The 12792-nt window shown below is 42.1% G+C and overlaps 1 protein-coding gene across 1 annotated transcript in view; it reads left to right on the forward strand.

Moving 5' to 3' along the window:
• Window positions 1-6221: 6221 nt before the first annotated feature.
• The window catches only part of LOC121660292 (dedicator of cytokinesis protein 1), a 75106-nt gene continuing 68535 nt past the window's right edge, over window positions 6222-12792 (forward strand). Inside the window, exons 1-3 of the mRNA XM_042019569.1 lie at window positions 6222-6324; window positions 6781-6881; window positions 9724-9782. Coding sequence (XP_041875503.1) covers window positions 6280-6324; window positions 6781-6881; window positions 9724-9782 — 205 coding nt within the window. The 5' untranslated portion in view covers window positions 6222-6279. The remainder of the gene's footprint in view (window positions 6325-6780; window positions 6882-9723; window positions 9783-12792) is intronic.

Genomic DNA, 12792 nt, shown 5'->3' on the forward strand with positions numbered 1-12792 from the left:
GACTCTTTTAAACACTTAAAAAATGTTTTTTAAGAGAAAGAAATGGGCTGGGCAGGGATGTGTAAATATAAAGATGTGTTAAATGAAATTAATTTTGGAAACCATCGTTGGTGGTGGGCAGCTGGCAGGCCTGGAGGTGCAAAGGCAGCTGAAGAGGAAAAGAAAAGAAAGAAAGTTTGGGAAAGCAGAAAAATAGGAGAGATGCAAAGATACCTTCAGGCTGAGTCATTAAATAACTTTGAGTTTCTTTTATGGTGAGACACTGGTGAGGCACCTCAGATTCTGGAGGCAGTTTTGGATCCTTCTCAACAAGACAGACATGGAGGGGCTGGAGTGTGTCCAGGGAAGGGAATGGAGCTGGGAAGGGGCTGGAGAGTTCCTGAGGGAGCTGGAAAGGGGGCTGAGCCTGGAGCAAAGGAGGCTCAGGGGGGACCTGGTGGCTCTGCACAAGTCCCTGACAGGAGGGGGCAGCCGGGGGGGTCGGGCTCTGCTGCCAGGGAACAGGGACAGGAGGAGAGGGAACGGCCTCAGGCTGGGCCAGGGCAGGCTCAGGTTGAATACCAGGGAAAATTTCTTTTTTTAATTCCTAATTAAGAAAAAAGCTGTTTAAAACCTTGCTTTGCAAGAAGGAGGTGTTGCAGAGGCAGTGGAGGTGTTTGAGGTGAGGGCTGTTCAGAGGAGCCTCTGCTGTGCTGTTCGTGCCTCCCTGAGCGTTTGCTCGGGTTTGGGATCTGCACTGGGATTTCCAGGTCTGGGGCTGTTGTTTCCCCCACGGCCTGACACGGTAAGAGGAGTCTGTCTCATCTGAGCACATGGAATTTGTCTCCCAGAGAAGCAGGAGCTCAGGCATGGAGAGCATGGCGATGGGCAGGATGTGATGAGCTGGAATAAAGCACTCATTATCCTTCCATCTAAATTAACTGAAATGACATCATAACAGTGCCTTTTAGAACCTCACTCCAAATTCCCTCTCTTTTATCAAATTATCAGCTAAACCAGAGTTATTTTAAGATGTATCTGTGTATTCTTGTTGAGATAATGATTCTGCCATTAAGGAAGTCATTTGTTCATTCTTTTTTCTTCTTTTTTTTTTTTTTTTTTGGATGTTTGCTTAAGGAAAAATAGTGGGGAGGACATTCCTATTTTGCATTGTTTCTTGTTTTCCTGTCAGAAATATTTTGCATGAACACTCACAGTGTAAATCCAAATCCCTGGGTAGTGGAGCTAACTAAATAACGTGCCAAATGGCATAGGCTGTAAAAATATTTTCACTTTTTTAATATTTCTCTGTAGATGATTTCTTCAGAGCAGTGTTTCTGCAGAGGCAGTTGGATGTGTGTTACCTGCTGGGAGAGGTGTGCTGCAGCATCCTGCACCCAGCTTTCCTCAGCTCCTGGAGCTTCCCACCATGTGAGAAGCTGAGTGAGGGAAAAGGGGGCACAGAATCTTTTTAAACATGAGCAAATCAGGGCACTTGACTAATTAGGAGGGAGAATGGTGCAATAAAAAGCGACTGAACCTGAGAAAGAGCTAAAAAAAAAATGAGTTGTTTGGCGCAATGACTCCTGTTCCATTTATAAATCGAATCCCTCTGTCCCTCCTTCATTTACAATTGCCACTGGAAGTCAGGATTTGATGTATGTTCCCAGCCTCCTGGAGGCAGTGAGGTTGTTTGGAGAGAATAAAGGACCTTTTGGAAAACTCCGGAATCGAACCATTCATTTTTGATTTGTTTGGAGAAGCAATCTCTGCATCCACAAACCACTTAAGCACCTATGGGCCTAGTGGGTGATAATCAGTAACAGGAAACATTCCCAGAAATCAGGAGTTGCAATTGAAGGTAGTTCCTGAACCAGCAGCACATTCCTGGATGGATTAACTCTGGAGTGAGAGCCACGAATGGGGAGAAATTACGGAAGCAGTTAACCCTGCCCAAGGCAGGGCAAGGTGGATGTACCCAAGCAGGACACTGAGACTGGCTAACCTGGCTTTTGGTTTGGTTTTTTGAGAATTTCTGCTTTTTATAACCTTTATTTCCTAATGCTGACCTCTGCCGTGCTTTCTTCCATCTCCTTTTCCCTGGCTTCTCTCACCTGAGCTCTCAGCTGTACTTCTGTGTCACCCTGAAAAGGTGGTGGGCAGCTCACTGTTCCTGCTGGGTCACGGAGAGCTGATACAGGTGTCTGGTCAGGAAATGCATAAACAGGGATGAAATACCAAAAATCCTGGTGACACAGAAAAGGCTTTGGGGAGACCTTAAGGTCTGTCTCAGGGGTTTCAAGAGGGCTGGAGAGAGATTTGGGACAAGGGCCTGGAGTGACCGGAAAAAAGGGGAAATGGCTTCCCAGTGCCAGAGGGCAGGGCTGGATGGGATACTGGGAAGGAATTGTTCCCTGGGAGGGTGGGCAGGCCCTGGCACAGGGTGCCCAGAGCAGCTGGGGCTGCCCCTGGATCCCTGGCAGTGCCCAAGGCCAGGCTGGACATTGGGGCTTGGAGCAGCCTGGGACGGTGGGAGGTGTCCCTGCCATGGCAGGGCTGGCACTGGGTGAACTTTCAGGTCCCATCCAAGCAAAATGATTCTGATTCTGGTCTGTGGAAGGTCTCTAAACACAGAATAAGAGGACAGTCCCTGCCTCAGAGGATCAAACTACAACAGAAGAGACAACAGAAATCTGTGGATGCCCTTGGAGCCATTCCCACCCCCCCATCCCCAGTGCTCACACACAAACCTCCTCTGTCCAGGGTGTTGATTTCATTCTTTGGTAGATTTTTATGCCTTTCTCTCTTCCACATATCCTGAAGTGACTTCCTTCTGTAATCATATTCCTTCTATTCCAATCACATCATAGGAAATGTTAATTTCCTTCTTTTAATTGGGTTGATAAAGTCTTTTGTCTCACAAATCTTTCCCAATACATTCGGATTAGGTTTTGTTGTCTTAAACGACAGCAGAGCCCATTGTGTTGGGTTCCAGGCTCTGAACTTCTCCTTTTTTCAAAGTTTAACTTCAGTGGCTCTTCCTGACATGGATAATAAATTCTTTTGTTCATTGAAAGTGAATTTCAAGAAGAGCACTTCTTTTTATGCACACACAACTGGGAGCCAATCTTCGTTATTAATTACAGCGAGATAAGGGCTGGCACTGCAAGGGATGCTCTCCATCCGAGGGTTTTGATTATTTGTCTCTTGGCCCAGTGATGTCCATGTCCACCTTTTATCCTTGAGACTGTTCCAGCAGCCAATTTCTTTCTTCTTCAGTACAGAGCTGCTGCTTTTGGGTTAATTCCACTTACTCTGAAGAGCCACTTTTCACTGCATTTTCCATTTTCTCTAACTTTTGACAGTGAAGTTACTGAAAATTGTCAGGACCTGCTTTGGAGGAGGAGGAGGATTTAACTAACACCTGGAATGATAAAATATTTCTGCTTCCTCTTTCAATTTTTATTTGGGCATAAACCTGAACCGTTTTTATATTCATGAGTTGCAGCAACTTCCCAGGTGATAACAAAGCATTGCCCAGGTTACAGCCAAGAATTCATCCAGCACAATTTTTTACTATTGAAATTCGCTCTTCAGAGTAGTGATCTTACAACTTGCTACTTCTTATTGCCAATATTTTAATATCTATCTTTTTAAAATTAACTTCATTGGATAAAAATCTTCTTAATTTTGCTGTTGTTCTTGGCACTGGAGGTGCTAAAATATCTTGAAAAGTGCTGTGAGGTTTGCCATGACATTCGATTTGCAAATGAAGATAGACTGTAATAATAATAGCAGTAATAGTAGTAGCAGTAGTAGGGGGAGTAGTAGAAGAAGAAGAAGAAGTAAAAATAATAAAAATAATAGTAATAATAATAGTAATGAGGATGATGATGTTCTGCTGACTGTCACTGGGATTTTTCCACTGACCTATGTTAGGAAGTGTTTTGTCCAGTCACAGAAGGATTGATCAAATGAAATCAAAAATAAATTGGGATTTGAATAATTCAAAAATTAACATTAAATCTCTCCATCCCTCCTTTGGATGTTCCTTTATGGAAATTGGAGGAATTCCTGGCTTCCTAAACCGCCCTGATGCCCAGGGGTTGTTTAATTCCAGCTCCAGTTGAACACATGTTCTGTGCTCTGCTCCTTTTCCAGTGGCAAATACAGCAGAATTTGTATTATTTGTTCTTTGTTGGTATTCAATGGAATTAATATAAGGGAAGAATGAGAGTTACAATTTAAAGAAAAATAATGGTATATAAAGTAATGAGATTGTGCCAAAGCTTAATTAGATGGAGTAGATTGAATACATTACAGTGATGTCTTGAGGCAGCATAATTAAGTTGTAGGCGCAGTCCTGCCTGAGTTGGAAGCATTTTTATCTCCATGAGGGAAGCAGCCTTGGATGGCCCCTGTACCATGTTAAATTCTGGGGAAGATTTACAGAGCCCATTGTATTATCAGCCTTCAGAAGCACAAAGCGAAGCAGGGAGAAGGCAGAGGATAAAACTGCAGGTTGTCTGATCACACAGATAACTCGGGTCTCAACCTTAGTGTGTGCTGCAGCTCAGGAATTGAATCACAGATCTCAAATACACGTATTTTGGAGCAGGGCAGTGTGTTAATTTGTGTGCTGGATTCAGCTCATTTGTAAAATCTCCTAATGAACTGCTTTCCCAAAACACTGCCAAAGATGCTGAATGAGGGCTGAAGTGCTGAAATTTCTCCTTGGCTGTGCTGGGTGCAAGAGCAGAGATGCCTCTGTCATCTCAGTTATAAAGAAGAATATTATAAAACACACCTGCATATATGTATGTACTTGATTTTTATGTATAGTTGCTTATATTTTATGTATACTTTCATGTTTTATTTTTTTTTCTGTGTTTTCCTTTCTAAATTTAATTTTAGTTTTCCCATTTGGATCCTTTCTGTCTCCTCCATAATTCTGCCAGGGGGATGATCTGACCTTACACTACAGATACATCCCAATGGCATCGAATTTTTTTTCCTTTATTAATTTATTTCAATCTATAAATAAATAAATGACCTCTCTTAGCATCCTGATGCCTTTATCCATTTATATAAATGCATCAATACATACAGAAATAATCTCTGTTGCCCATAAATAAATAAATAAATAAATAAATATAAATAATGTCTCTTGCCATCATGTTGCCCATGTGTTTTCTGGAGATTTAATTTCTCATGGATACCAAACCTTCAGCTAAATATTATTTTTTTTTCCAGGAGAGGTCGTTAAGTATCTTAAAAGTATCTTAAATATAGTACAAATCCTTTCTAGCTGGTTTGTTTTAAATCTGGCTCTTTTTTTTTTTTTTTTTTTTTTGCCAGCCTGGGGGAAAATCAGCTTTTTTATTTGCAGTAGCAAACTTTCTTTTTCAAGATTGGTTTTGGGGTGGGGAAAAAACAAACCCAGTACATGTCAGGAGGAGTTTTCGTCATTTTTGAGACTCTGAGGAGACACAAATCTCTCCCCCAGCCTGCTCCAAAGAGAAGCTCATTTGTCTGGGCATTAGCTGGCAGCTGCACAGCATAAATTTCAAGTTTGCAGGGGGAATCTCGTGTTTGTTTTGAAAATGGAGATCAGGCTACCAAGGAATAATACATTTATTTTTCAGCACCATGAATATGTAGTGCCCTACTTCTCCTGTGCCATTTGGTTTTCTCTTTCAAGCTTGTCAGGCCAACTCCTTTTGCAATTTAAGAAGCATTTTAGAAACTCCATAAACTACAGTGGGTACTGAATTAGCATCTTGGAAGTAGAGCAGTGAACAATGTTTTAAAGATTGTCCTTCAGCAGCATTTCTATTGTGCCAGAAGTGGAAATCTTTTTGCCTCATATGTTTAAAAACGTGTTTTTCTTGACCCTAAAGTTAAAATACAACCAGTTGCAGGTCTGGGTTAGATACAAGACTGCAACTTTAAAATAAATATATATATAGTGCTAATAAGCTGAATTTTTAATGATCTCTTGATTATGAAAAGATACTTTAAAGAGAAGTGATTTTATCCCAAACATTCCCTCTGTTTCTACATATGCTAATTTACTTGATTAATTTGGAGAACATCTGCATAGAATTCTGTACACTTACCAGTGGTAAGATCACCCTGCTTTTCAAGTTACAGCCTCAAATTTCACTTTCCAGACAGACTCAGATTTTGTGTCTAATTGGGATGCCAAATATACAAAGGTACCCCAGAAGAGTGTGTAATTATGTAATTTTCTCTTGATCTTTCAGAGTCTTCCTGCGAGCAATTAATCAGTATGCAGATATGCTAAACAAAAAATTCCTTGATCAAGCCAACTTTGAGTTACAGGTAAGAAAAAACTCCCCGTTTTAATGGAATAAATGATATTAATGTAATAAATTTCTGCCCTGAACACGTAGTTTTGGTGGGTTTATTTGTCAGTGTGAACCCCAGTTATCCCAGTGAAGCCATTCCAGGCTCAGCAGGTGTTGTGATCCATTCCTGGCTTGTGTGTCTTGTCATGGAATCACAGAACCACAGCGGGGTTTGGGTTGGGATTCTGCTTGAATCATCAGAACACAAAGAATTGGGATTTGTAGCTGGGAAACATTTGTTGGAAGCATAAAGGCAACGAGGAGATGTATTAAGAATTTATCAAGAAACACCATCTCTGTGGTGTCTGCTCTTTTCTCCTTTAAATATTTATGTGCATAATTCAGAGACTTCTAAGTTGTTTTGTAGGTGTGTAGAGAAACATTGCAGAGAATTAATGGAATCTCTTCTTGTCATTTTGGGGGCTTTCAGCTCTGGAACAACTACTTCCACCTGGCTGTTGCTTTTCTCACACAAGAATCTTTACAACTGGAGAATTTTTCGAGTGCTAAAAGAGCAAAAATCCTTAACAAGTAAGTCCTGCTCGTCATCTCAATCATGGCCAAGAACTCGAGGTCTACTGCCATAATTTCAGGTTAATTTCTTAGCTCAATCTATTCAAATTGAGATGCAATCAGGGGATAATGAAAGGTTGGGTTGAAAAACATGAATGAAGTGTTGTGTGTGTTTCTGCCCTGGGATCAGGATCTGAATTTCCCCCTTCGTTACTGATGGAGACAGTGTTTGCTGCTGTAGGATGTTCAGAAAGTCAAGGTTCTTGGAAGTGTTAACATGTTATAGAACTGCATTTCAAAATCACTTGAGCTTTGTGCTTCTTTTAATCTCATTTTACGTCTGCTCTTTTTTGTTTAATCCCTGGTGGCCTTTTAGAGGGAGTTTTGGTCGCTCCAGCCACTTGCACTGTGCTGTCCCTGAAGGATGGCTTGGGATAAGTGCAGCCCTGTGTGCATTCCTGGTTCTAAGGGGTTACATTCCCTGCCTCCAACCACCCCGCTGCTGGTCCGAATCCCACAGCAAAGGAAAGCTGTCAGAAGAGGGAAAAAAGCCTGGAAATAAGAGTGGAACATGAAGATTTTGTTTAAATAGAGTGATTAAGGGTGGAAAAGATCATGGAGTCCAACCAAGGCCACCACTGCCCCATGGTGCCAAGTGCCACATCCTTACAGCTTTTAAATCCCTCCAGGGATGGGGACTCCACCTGAACAACCAGTTCCAGTGCCTGACCACCCTCTGAGTGAGGAAATTTTCTCTACTCTCCAATTCAATCTCCCCTGGCACAGCTTGAGGCCATTTTCCCCTTGTCCTGTTGATATTTCTCCTGCTTTTTATTGGTGTTCCATAGTAATGACCTTATTATGACTTAGCTAAACACCAAGCTCTGAAAAGAGCCAGCTTTGTGATTTTAGAGTGTGTGGATTCTTTTTCTGTGGCATGATATTTGGGAAGAGTAGCTACAAAAGCAGGATGTTCCCACAGCCAGTGAGGTGGCAAAAATGGGGAATTTCCAAGCTGTGATTCCTTGAACAAGCACAGCTCAAGCTCCTGGTGTGTACAATAAATAAAATATGTCTATACAGAGAGAGCAAATGTATTTTGTGTCCCTTCACCTTCCCAATTCAGGCCTTTCTGCCTATTATTATGATAGGAGAAATCCCAGGGAGAATGGGGACAGTTCATCACTGCTGCAGTGACTTGATTTTAAGGGCTTTTTGCTTGTGTGGCTTTTAGGGTTTGACCAGAAAATTCAGGAAGGGCTCCACATCCCATCCCTTTTTTTGGGAGCCAAGTTTTGCCCTGCAAACTCCACCACTCCCTCCTGAGTTTTGAGGTGTTTCCTTTGGAAGCTGTGCTCTACCTGAGCCTTGAAAGAGAATTTTAAAGCACTGTAGGATCTGCTCTGCCTGTGGCTCGTGGGGCTTCCTTGATAAAACAGGAATATTTACCAGTTCAGAGGAAAAGTGGTGTCAAGCAGAGCTCAGGGTTTGGGGCTTGTGCTATAAATACCAGAACTAACATTATAGATAAAGGTTTTTTAAGGAAATTGAGCTGATATTGCAGAGCCAGATACATTTTATTTAAGGAAATTGAGATGGTGTTGCAGGTAAATTTTATTTAATTAAATTTAGAATCCCTTTGCCCTCTCTGCCCAGTGTTAGTGAGCACCTTTGTGAGCATTTCAGTTGGAATCAAACTCCTGACCTGAACAAAGAGCCAACAGCTGAGCTGTAATTGGGCTGGAAATTGCTGTGAAATACATTTGTGGGCTGATAATTCCTATTTGTCAGAATGGGAACCATGGGCACAAATTTTCTTGGAGTGATTTTTATATTAAACAGAGCAGTTTATCTCGCTGAAGGAATTCCAGGAATCAACAGGCATTTCTCACTGCTAATAGAAGTAAATAGATTAAGTCATTTGAAGTGGTTGCTTAATAAAGTTTGCTAAATTGTAAATCTTTGTTTATAATGAATTTGCAAATTGTTATTTTCAGTTTAATCATGTTTTGGAGACAGGAATCAAGACAATAAATTCTTCAAGGTGCAATAAGTGCATGGTCTGGAGGCACTTTCATTGCTGTGTGAAGGCACTTCTGTGTCGAAAGGGATATAATTAATCAGTTAATTCCATATCACACTCACCCATCTTTTTAAATGTATATTTCAATTAAAACATCAAATATTTAATAATTAAAATTTAATTATTGTAATTTGTAGGTTTTGCTAAACATTGCATTTAAGCATTAGATAATAACAGATTCTTAATGATGCAGAAGATTCTCTTTAATCCATATTAATGACAGGGTGTCTCACTATTATCCCCCAGAAATCCCACAAGTTGCCAGATATTACAGTTTTGCTCATCGTGTTATTTAAGTAATGATCTTTAACTTGCAAATATTCCATGTAGCAAATGCATCCTTGGAGCTCGTTATGGTTCTCATCCCATCGTTAATGAAGGCATTAGGATGATTTCCACTCATTAAAGCTTCCTGGTGTTCACGTGGAGAGGGAGGGGAATGCAAAACTGACCCTGATGGGAGATGGGAGGTGTTGGTGCCACCAGCTTTGGGGCAGGGTTGGTGGTGAACGGGCTCCCACCCCTGCCTGGGACCATGGATTGTTGGAATTGTTGAGGCTGGAAACCCTTTTTCTCCAAATTTTGATGTTTACAGATGCATTGCTGAGCTGGTGAGGGTGAGCCAAGTAATCTTAGTAGGGTGGGACTGATTTGAGAGCTTGTTCTGGAATTTCTTCTCTTTTTGGGTGCTGTGAATCTGATTTTGAAATGAGATTTGGCTGCTCGTAGGTCTTAGATTTGTTTTGTTTTAATGCTGGTTTTGTTTTCCTTTTTAAGGTACGGGGACATGAGAAGGCAGATTGGGTTTGAGATCAGGGACATGTGGTACAACCTGGGTAAGTATCCTGAGCACGGGTTGCCTTCAGTGTTACCATAAAATGAGTTAGAGGGATATTCCTGGAAAAATTCAGTGCCAGCTTGGATGGGACTTGGAGCAGCCTGGTCTATGGAAGGTGTCCCTGCCCATGGAATGAGATGGTCTTTGATGTCCCTTCCAACCCAAAGCATGCCATGACTCTCTATAATGGACTTGCTCTCTCTTGAAACAAAAGTAGGCCTGCAGAAAGCTTTTAAAAACCAGGTGATTGAAGAAACCAAGCCACCTCTGCATACTTAATTCACCATCTGGGAAGTCACATCACTCTTGTTAATATTTATATGTCTTGTGGTTTTTGTGGGTTTCAGCCTCTTGATAAACACAAAGCTGTTGTTATGGTGATACCTCGTCAGTGGGGGGCTTTTTCCCCTTAAAAATATCTATATACACACACATTTCTGTTCACTCACTCGTGGATGCAGTGCCTGGGACTGACTGTAGCAAAATGGATGTGTCCGTGGTTCTCAGTACCTCAGCCTGGAAATTCTGCTTCAACTCTGCTTTTCAGTCTTGTCTGCCTGCATCAGTGACTCAGTAGAGACTGGGAAGTTGGAGCTCCCTGGAGCTCGCAGGTAAATGAGGCATCTCTGCCTATCTCCAGCCTGGGCTGCTCTCTGGGTATAATTGGGCTGTACAGGGATTGAATTTCACGAGAAACTGAGTATTTACTGTGACCTGAGTGTACTTGTCTGCCAGATTTCACTTTCCTGAGCTTAACAGCACAGACACTTCAGCTCTTCTGAGTTTTATCAAAACTTCCTTAAATGATCAGAAATAAATGCGTTTGCCACTTCGCTTCTATCTCTGGCTGAGCTGTTGTTGCTGAGAGTTGAAAAAACCCCGGCATCTCGAAGAGAAGGGAGTGCCAAGGGTTCATAAGTATTTGATAGCACAGAATTTGCATCCTATCTGCTGGAATGATGAGAAAAGGCTTTGGAGAGCAGCTGAGTTCACTTTTTATTAGAAGCATCTTTGGTGAATTAAGTGTCTGGAGAACAGATTAGAGCTTAGTGCACGACTGAGATGTGACTTGACAGGCAGGTAATAAAATCAGTGTCGTGCCTGCTGCTGCATCACCCAGCGTGGGATGCTGGCAGCCTCTGGGTGAGTAATTAGCCAAATCCTTCCCTCTTCCAGGCCCACTGTCATGGAGTCATGGAATTCTTAAGGTTGGAAAAGGTTGAGTTCAAGCCAGCACTGCCAAGGCCACCTCTGCCCCATGTCCCCAAGTGCCACATCCACATGGATTTTAAATCCCTCCAGGAATGGGGACTCCACCACTGCTCTGGGCAGCCCCTTCCAGTGGCTGAAAATCCTTTTGCAGAATAAATTTTCCCAATATCCCCCCTGAGCCTGCCCTGTCCCAGCCTGAGGCCGTTCCCTCTCCTCCTGTCCCTGTTCCCTGGCAGCAGAGCCCGACCCCCCCGGCTGCCCCCTCCTGTCAGGGACTTGTGCAGAGCCACCAGGTCCCCCCTGAGCCTCCTTTGCTCCAGGCTGAGCCTCTTTCCCAGCTCCCTCAGCCGCCTTTTCTCCTCACTAATGTTTCTGGCCTCTTTGGATTCTTACGGATTTTTAAACTTTTCCCAGAATTTACTGGACTGAAAGTAGAAAGTTTGATGTAGACTTTTCCATCCAGCTGTTCTTAACTGAGGTTGTTTTATCCAGGCTGGCCTTTGTGGAGTGCATTGTGCCTTTCACTTCTGCTGCTGCCACTGCCTGCTCTTTACAGGTTATTGAGTTGCTCTGGGGTTCAGTTTCTCACCATTAACAAGGATAATAATTTCCCCTGGAGTTTTGGGAATCGATTGGCACAAGGGGTAGTGTTTTCTTCAATATTTCTTTCTGTGCTGTCATGAAAGCCTTTTATTTTTAATGGATTTTTTATAAATGGAGATTATCCAGGTAGATGCCTCTGTGACCTCCTCAAGCTCTAATGTCTGTGATTCTCTAAGATCCATTAATGGGATCATTAATGCCAAAGTCTCTCATGTGGAGGGAGTCGGGAAATTGCTGCTCTTCCCAAGAAAAGCTGGGAGAGAAAGGTAAATGTGAGGCAGGACCCCAGTGCAAGGCAGCCTTTGTGGTTCTCCTGAGCAGCACCTTGCTTTTCCTCATCTTCTTTGTCACACAGAGAGTCCATGTTTAACTCGTGGATCATGTTCAACTCATGGATCCCGTTTAACTTCTGGCTCCTCACCAATCTCATCCATGTCACAGCATCAATTAAGAAGGAATTCCAACTTCCCACTGCACAGGAATCGATTGGGGGATGCCTGACACTTTTATCTTGGAAGTTGCACTGCATTGATCAAATTATTCATGTGTATGTTCAGAAACCAAGTCAGAAAGTAAAGGGTGGAATTGTGGAATATGTTTGAGCATGGGATTTTTATGTCTATGCCATTGTGCATGAGATGTGGTGAAACCAAACCACCCTGACTTTCGATTTATGGAATAAAGGGTATAGAAAAGCCTCAAAAATGAATATTTTCTCTCATCGGGTTTTGTTTCTAAATAGCGTGATTAGCACACGATGCCTGCTGAGTTAAAACTCCCCAGCTGGGAACAAGGCAGTCCTCCAGCTATGATGCACATTTAAAAGTATAATTCTTTTTCTGAAATGAAATAGTAAAATAAGAATTCTGAAAGTTTTTACTTGTCTGCCTGTTTCTGATGCAGGGGGGGCCTCAACAGTCACCCCTTCCTATTTTTATGAGTAGGAAAAAAAAATAAAAGAACATTTATAGTGCAGAACAGCACTTCAGAGGCTTTTTTCCTTCCATACCACAACCTGAACTTTAAAATGTGTTATTTTGAGTCACTGTTTTGTTGAAACTGGGGCTATTTAAACCTTGCTGAGACATTAAGCATCAAAAAAGCATCAAACAGGCCGTGGTCTGTCTGGGAAAAGCAGGAATTCAAAAACCACGCCTTATAAAGCGTTTTGTGATGCAATTTAGCAAACAGAA

Source organism: Corvus kubaryi, unplaced genomic scaffold, assembly GCF_017639235.1.
Source record: "Corvus kubaryi isolate FWS band 111438036 unplaced genomic scaffold, C.kubaryi_AGA036_p1.0 138, whole genome shotgun sequence".
NCBI classification, from domain to species: domain Eukaryota; kingdom Metazoa; phylum Chordata; class Aves; order Passeriformes; family Corvidae; genus Corvus; species Corvus kubaryi.